General features: G+C 34.9%; 2 protein-coding genes across 2 annotated transcripts in view; one reads left to right on the top strand and one right to left on the bottom strand.

Moving 5' to 3' along the window:
• LOC132933514 (optomotor-blind protein-like) overlaps positions 1 to 3243 on the top strand; it is a 61411-nt gene extending 58168 nt beyond the window's left edge. Inside the window, exon 6 of the mRNA XM_060999790.1 lies at positions 1892 to 3243. Within this exon, the coding sequence (XP_060855773.1) occupies positions 1892 to 2939 (1048 nt within the window). The 3' untranslated portion in view covers positions 2940 to 3243. The remainder of the gene's footprint in view (positions 1 to 1891) is intronic.
• Positions 3244 to 3424: 181 nt separating this feature from the next.
• Positions 3425 to 7558, bottom strand: LOC132933513 (52 kDa repressor of the inhibitor of the protein kinase-like). The gene is made up of 11 exons (XM_060999789.1): positions 6858 to 7558; positions 6705 to 6776; positions 6343 to 6588; positions 6161 to 6279; positions 5936 to 6057; positions 5393 to 5551; positions 4800 to 5293; positions 4570 to 4728; positions 4263 to 4467; positions 3784 to 4091; positions 3425 to 3566 (listed from the first exon to the last, which is right to left on the bottom strand). Exons 1-11 carry the CDS (start codon positions 6987 to 6989, stop codon positions 3426 to 3428), a joined length of 2157 nt encoding a protein of 718 aa, XP_060855772.1. The 5' UTR covers positions 6990 to 7558; the 3' UTR covers position 3425.
• Between the last annotated feature and the right edge of the window lie 224 nt (positions 7559 to 7782).

The following is a 7782-nucleotide window of genomic DNA, read 5'->3' on the forward strand; positions in this document are numbered from 1 at the left end:
TATATTGTTCAATGGTTTTACACGCATTCGGTACACAACAAAATATCAATGATTCATAAAATTTTTGTCAGTTTTATAAAATTATATTTAGTAGTCAATAAATAAAAGTATATTACCTACACAACAATGTTAGATCATTAATTAAAATGTATGGAACAAAGTATTACAGATTTACAATTAACACCGACATCATAATATTATCATGTCTCATATAGTTATATACTTATATATGTCTATACTACATAGGTAGATATAGTCAAATAAGTTAAAGAAATAAATTGCTTTAAATAATTTTGTTTTTGATCAATAGATTGATTTTTATAAATTCTAAATTCTAATTTTGCTATATAGTTCTAGCAATATTTCTTTCTTCCTAAGTTTTTCAAATATTTGAATTCGGATAAAACATTGCTTAGTTTTTCGTTTAGGGATATACGTCATGATAATTTGCTCATTTATGAATTTGCTTTATCTATATAAAAATACATAAGACGTTGTCGGCATGTTTATTTGTATATTGTTCAATATTTGCCGAAAACAGTATATTTTTTACGTACTTTTTATGGGCTACAATCGCGATAAAAAAATAGGAAAATTAGTCACTTCGGTTAACTTTACAATATGAAATGCGTTTCATTTATCTCAGTACCTATGGACTGTCCAAGAACCACCCTGCGAATGTTCGCGGCTCTTTATTTTTCACATAGAATTCGTAACTATATAATATAGGTACTTTTATTCGCAATTCGGAACTCAGAGCTTTCATTAATTTTCTGGTCGAGCCAATACTAGTTGGAATTGAGTTCCGAAAGAGGAAATGCTAACAATAATATCAATATACACGGGATTCGTGGCGGCGCCACGATATCAACACCATCGCAGACGGCGTCTTCCAGCGGATTTGTAACCCGACAGTATATACATTGTCATGTATCTACACGATAAAGTCGACAAATTGACACGTGCCGCCCAGCCCGACACCCCGTTTTAGGACGACGATAAATAATTGACACACACTATGAGACAACGCCGAACGCGGCTTATCCGCCCGACCTTGCGTGCATGTATAACAATAATGAGCCGCCCTCTCCCAGCGAGTCACAAGCCTAATAATAATATGTCTGTGATATTTTAATAATGATGCACACACCACTGTCCCGGTGCGGTGTTCGACGATATTTTTACACCAAGGGTGCATTGATCGCGATGACGCCCTACACGCCTCCCTCAAATCCGTTTGTGGAGTAGGCGCTTACTGCATATTCTTCATAACGGCTATATTCGCCAACCCCCTTTGCGTCTTCTCTACCCGAGTCCTATACCTATATAATATATGTGTTTATGAGTGCGTGAGTGTGTTGCACCGCACGTGCCTCGGATTTCGTAACAAAGTACGAGTGCAAGTTTGCCTTCGCAGGTCGAGTAGTACGTAAAATGATGATTCAATAACAAATGCTTAAAGTTTATTCCAACAATTTATTTCGTCAGAAACAGTAGATACGCGCTCCAATAGATACCCTATTTAAATTGATGATAATATAATATATTATATGTATATATTTCATGTCATATGGAGAATACTGCACAAGTAGATATTCTCGCCAGTAATAATATAATATATCTGTATAATCTTAGTGTTATAAATCAAATTGAATTTGACCACACACGTGTGGATCATCAGGATCGTTTATTTTAAGGCACGGTATGACATGCAATTTGAGATAACACTTTGAAGTGGCGAGATGATGCGTTTTTGTTTGATTTAAATATATCTTATATTGTATCGTAGCCGCTAATAATTCGATAAGCAAACAACGTAACGCTTGAACGTCACAATGAATAACGTGACAAGTTTATAATAATCACACTTGATGTCAATTTCTTTTTGCAGAGACCCGGTGGACTTGATGTTCCTGGAACACCAGTACAACCAGCACTTGCTCAGCCGGGCAGCTACACCCATGTTCTGGCCGTCGTCCCAGGACGGCGGCGTCCACCCCGGACAGCAGTCGGCAATGGAACAACACCACCAGCACCAGCTGAACCAGCAACAGCATCAGCTGCAGCAGCAGCACCACCACCTACACCACCAACAGCAGCAGCAGCATCAGCAACAGCAACAACAGGATCAAAGCAACGGCGGCGGCAATTCGGGATTCATGTTGGCCGCCGCGGCCGCTGCCCGGGCTCAGTTTCACATGTTGAACAACGCGGCAGCTGCGGCCGCTGCGTCCGGCGGTGGCAGGTCCCAGTCTGGCGGTGACGGTAGCGGTGGCGCCGGTGGGCCGGCTGCCCAGCACTATCAGCACTCGGCCGCTGCCGCAGCGGCTGCTGCGGCCGGCATGCACTCGCTCATAGTGTACGGCAACCACTTTCAACAGTCGCAGTCACGATTTGCCGCCGCTGCAGCCGCAGCCGCGGCCGCGGCGTCGTCGTACCCGGGTCCGCCACCCCCGCCGCACCCATCGTCCATGTTCACGTGGCCGCCGCAGTCGCAATACCCGAGGTACGTGTCGGCGGCCGCCGCTTTTCAGCCTCCGCCACCGCCGCAGCAGCAACAGCCCACGACTTCGTCGTCCACCGCGGCCGGCCCGCCGCAATCCCCGCCGCAAGCGTCGCTTCAGCCACCGCCGCCTCCGCCTCTCCAACAGCAGCCCCAGCCGTCCACGTCATCGTCGTCGCCGTCGTCCACCGCCGCGGCCATCGTCCATCACCAACACCACCACGGCGCTGGTCTGCACCAGCAACAGCACCACCACCACCACCACCGGGCGTACAGTCCCGCTCGAACGCCACCCGGCGCCGGCGGCTCGTCTTCGGCCGAGTCATTGCCGTCGCCGGACGTGGACGGCAGGTCAGCCTCCAAGTACCAGAAGCGCCGTTCGCCGTCCGCAGCCAGGTATTCGCCATTCGACGCCGTCAAGGCCGACGAATCGTAATCCGTTCCGCTTGCTCTGAGCGCGTTTTCCTGTACAAACTTCCCCGCCCATCATCCCCTAACGCCTCCTCGTCCTAACCCGTTTTGTAAATATATATTGTATCATTTTTATATATAATATTCATCCACCGGACGCAACTATTATATTATTATTATTATGTTATATATATTATACTTATTATTATATATATGATTATACTTAGGTACTTATTACTACTACTACTATTACTATATACTATTACCTACTACTTAATACTCATTATATTATATGATAATGATAATATGTATACTGTATTACCAGTGGCGGTCAAATGATTTTGTCATGGGGGGGGATAATATGGCTAATTTTTTAACATCCATAATTTTATCATTAAAAATATAATTTATGGTTATGTCTAATTCTAATATCAATTAATACAATTATGGGAAATACAAACTTTATTTATAACTTAGTTAGGTATACCGACTTTATAAATATATTATACTATTATAGCATTAACAATATTTTTATTATATTAGTAAATCTATTTTTTTGTTTTTTTTTTGCTAATTCATCCAGTACTTCGTTGGATGTAATGTTTATAACCCCACGATGAACAGCCATAGTGGCCAAGCCATTGAGACGACTCTAGAATAATAAAATTATACAATTTACATATAAGCATAAAGCATTAAATTGACATTTCAAAAATTCATAAGGATAATTGAAATATGTACAAAAGAAATTAACAAAACCTAAAAAGTTAGTCCTAAACATAGTGTTTTATGTTTGAACTATTAATTTAATACTTATTCCAATAGATTATATGTACAAATATTTGACCACAGCAATACAGAATATTTACCTCTACCATACTATTTCTTAAATATGTTTTCAACCGTTTAAGGCATGAAAACATTCTCTCTGGTGTTGCGGTTGATACCGGAAGTGTACAAAATATTTGTAATAAATCAAACACATTAGGAAATAATTCACGTCTACAGAACTTTATAGCATCAAGTCCTGTTCTTGGAGATTTTCCTATGCGTGAAAGTTTTGTTTTCCATAAATTCAATTCCGCTTTCACAGTTTCAATATCAGTAGAAAGGTAAAAATTTACTAATTCCTCAAAACCTTCTAATTCAAAATCATTTGAAAATAAACATTGAAAACCTTGAAAAGTTAATATTAAGTACAATTAAACTAAATTTGCAATAAATATATTAAATTTGAAATAACTTAAAATTAGATGATATATTACTTTTATTTGATTATTTAATTTTTAAAATAGAACTATTCAAGTATGAAGTATTGAACTATTATTTATTTAAATAGGAAATTAACCTTTAAAAATACTACGGTGAGCCAAAAACCTTTCTTCCAATTGACTTATAAAGAAGTCAATATAAGGGACACATATGGATACTCGAAAATACTCCTCAGAATCAGGCGTAGAACCATCATTTCTTATGATAGAATTATCTCTATATATCTGTCTCTTGTTAATTCGTTTAATTTTAATATCGAAATCCAAGAATTCAGCCATTTTCTAATCAAATAATAAATTATCATAAATGTTTTATAATTAAAATTTTACACTTCCAAATTTAATTTAAAATATTTAAGTTTCAATCAAAGTAATCATAATTACCTGTGCTTTTTTGAACATTTGATTAAACTCTGTATTAATATTACTCCTTAAGTTTTTAAGTATTGTAACATTATCACCTGCAAGATCTATAGCTTCCTTTAAGTCAATGCCTTTACTTTGTAGTAATTTACACAATGGTAAACTATAAGAAAATAATATCTAAAAACAATTATTTTCTTTAAAATGATTTATATAAATAAAATATAACATTTAAAAGATTATTAATTTACATTTACTACTTGAAGTGACACCAAAAATTCAGAATCAAGCGCTTTAATTAAAATAGTAGCATCTGTAGCACTAGTATCTTTCCAACTAGAAATGGTTTCCAAGGACACCACTACAAACTTAAAAAGCTCTATAAAATCATTTACAGCTTCATACCTCTGAACCCATCTTGTTGCGCATAACCGCTTTAAGCTTTTTACTTTTGGGTCTAGATCACTTTCTTCAATTGTATTTAAAAGCACATTTTGGCGTTTAGGAGAATTAAAAAAGCAGTATATTTTTTCTACAACGCCCAAGCAATTTCTAATTGGTAGAATATTACTAGCTTTAGATACAGCTAAATTTAAGCTATGAGCCACACAATGCACATACAATGCTTTAGGGTATGTCTCCCTAATAATAGTTTGAACACCTTTTAAATGTCCTGACATATTGCTCGCTCCATCATAACCTTGTCCTACCATATTATTACAGTCAATTCCACAAGCATTCAAACCTTAAAATTAAAAATAATTTACATGCATACAATTAAACGTTAAATGAATAAAAGAGTTACCTAGTTGTTATAAAATAAAATAATCTTGTTATTTATTACCATTAAGAATAACTGTAGCCAGATTTTCTCCTGTTAGACTTTGTACTTCAATAAATTTTAAAAAGCTCTCATTCATAGACACATTTTCTCCAGATCCACTTAAATATCTGACACATAAGGTGAGTTGCTCTTTTACCGAAACATCTGTTGTCTCATCGACTAAGACAGAAAAAAAAACCGGATTTATTGACAATTTGAACAATTTTTTTTAAAATAATATCTCCACATGTTTCAATTATCTCATTTTGAGTTCGATTACTAATATATTTGTTTTTAGAGCCTGTTTCTAAATAGGTTTTCATGTAATCTATATCTTTAGCTTTATATTTCAAGATAGCACGAAAGTTTCCTTCGTTTTCATTTGATTCACCTAAACAATAAATACTATATTATATTATAACTATATAATAAAAACTATATTCTTTAGTATTTACTCCTATTAAAGTATTGAACAGTCTAATACAATTTTGGCATTAACTATTTTTTCTACTTGAGCCTTAACAAGTTGTAAGCTACCTATATAGTATTATATAATATACATACTACTGAAACAAATAGGACCATAATCTCTATGACCTCTTAAAGCTATTTCCTGTTGGCCGCATAACATCACACATTCAATGATTGGAATTAAACGCTTTCGATTTTCTTCAATTTGTTTCATTCTAAAAATTAAATTAAAAAATTAGTTCAAATATATTTCTTACATCTATATTCTATTTATATTTAATTAAAGGTTAAATAGGTATACTTATTATTTGTATGTACCTTTCACTATCAATACGGTTTATAATCGAAGAACTCTTATTTAAATAAACATTTAAAAAGTTATCAGATTTCAGTAATGCAGTTTTATGGTATTCCAAATTTGCATGTTTCTTAAACACCTATCAAAATATAGAAAAATTATAAATAAAATTTTCAATAAATTTGTTTATAAATATACATACTTCTATAGCTTTTTTGTAGTTAGTAAAAGCCTCCAATACAAGGGTTCCTAATTTTTGACCACCAATACCACCATTTGTTGAGAAAACAACACAGTATTTGCAAAAAGCACCTTGGTATTTTTCAGAATAGGCCAGCCATTTATAAGCATTGAGCCAATGGTGTTTGAATTTTAAGCCTCTTTTGGCATTACAATCAAGTAATGGAAATGGAAATGTAGCTGGTGGTATCCACACATCTTTAAGAATCTGAATCAATTTTAGTTGTATTAATTGAAGGTAATAATGAACTATAAGTTATAACTACACATGGAAGTAATCTAAACAATAAATAATAAATTACTAACAAAAGTTGTAATTCTTACCAAATATCTATCAGCATCGGTCAAGGTACTATTAATGTAGGATCCAATGTCATGAACGTTTAAATCAACAGTCTAGAACAATAATTTTAATCGAAATTCCCATTTTCCTCATAAATAAAACATTTATATTAATTTTAATAAAATAAATATTACCACTAAGTCCACAACTTGATTTTCTGTAACGATATTAGTGATCTTACTTATTTGTTCATCTGCCGACACCGAGCGTTTAGAAGTACAGCAAGTTGCATCAAAATAACTAGTAATTTTCCTTTTATTAGACATAATAATGGTAAAAAATAAAAATGTAAAATAAACAATAGTCAATAATAAAAACACCGACTGTATAATTGACACTTTAGTACACTACACGGACACACCACACACAGTAGAAAACTCGTGTACGAAAGACGATGATAGATGATAACTAATATTATGACAAATAATAAACAATCAATGTTTCAAGTTTTCAACCGACTACGTAGTATTGAAAAATATACCTACCGATCGTAATGTAATCGCCCGTATCGGCAATATTCTGGAAATGTGTAGAGCGTGTTGTTATTGAAAATTCTTAATCATCGAGTAGGATAATACGGGATTCCCATAATATTATATATTGTGTAAACAACTAAATATTAATAACAATAATAATATCCTAGTAGTAACTAGTAGTACCTAAACTTGAGTCTAGATAATAATATTATTATAGTCTTGTCATATATAGTCTATCGAAATTTATTTTTAGAAAAAAAAATAGAACAATATGTAATGCTTTATTATAAATTGTTATAAATAGGTATTGAAAAAAAATTCATGGGGGGGGATCTATCCCCCTCATCCCCCCCCGTTTGACCGCCACTGTGTATTACCGCTTACCTCTTACCAATATTGGTACCCTGCGTATCCGTGGTTCATGTCTTTGGGGTGTACTTATATAGGTTAGTGATACCGCCGATAAGTATAACACTTATTATATCTTACTATAGTTCTCCTCGGGTAGTCCAAACGGTGCGGTTTTCCGGTTTCTGGTTTTGATATTTTATAGGCATTGCCGGGTCCTATAAGCCGTTTTGAC

The sequence above is a fragment of the Metopolophium dirhodum genome, chromosome 1 (genome assembly GCF_019925205.1).
Source record: "Metopolophium dirhodum isolate CAU chromosome 1, ASM1992520v1, whole genome shotgun sequence".
Taxonomy (NCBI): Eukaryota; Metazoa; Arthropoda; class Insecta; order Hemiptera; family Aphididae; genus Metopolophium; species Metopolophium dirhodum.

Bases quoted from the DNA above. Each gene is read 5' to 3' on its own strand.
- LOC132933513 (XM_060999789.1), bottom strand. From the start codon at position 6,989: ATGTCTAATAAAAGGAAAATTACTAGTTATTTTGATGCAACTTGCTGT. The intron at 4,729-4,799 runs GTAAATTAATAA...AATTGTTTTTAG, and splicing joins TGTCACTTCAAGTAGTAAAT to ATATTATTTTCTTATAGTTT. The intron at 3,567-3,783 runs GTAAATATTCTG...TTATTATTCTAG, and splicing joins TAAGAAATAGTATGGTAGAG to AGTCGTCTCAATGGCTTGGC.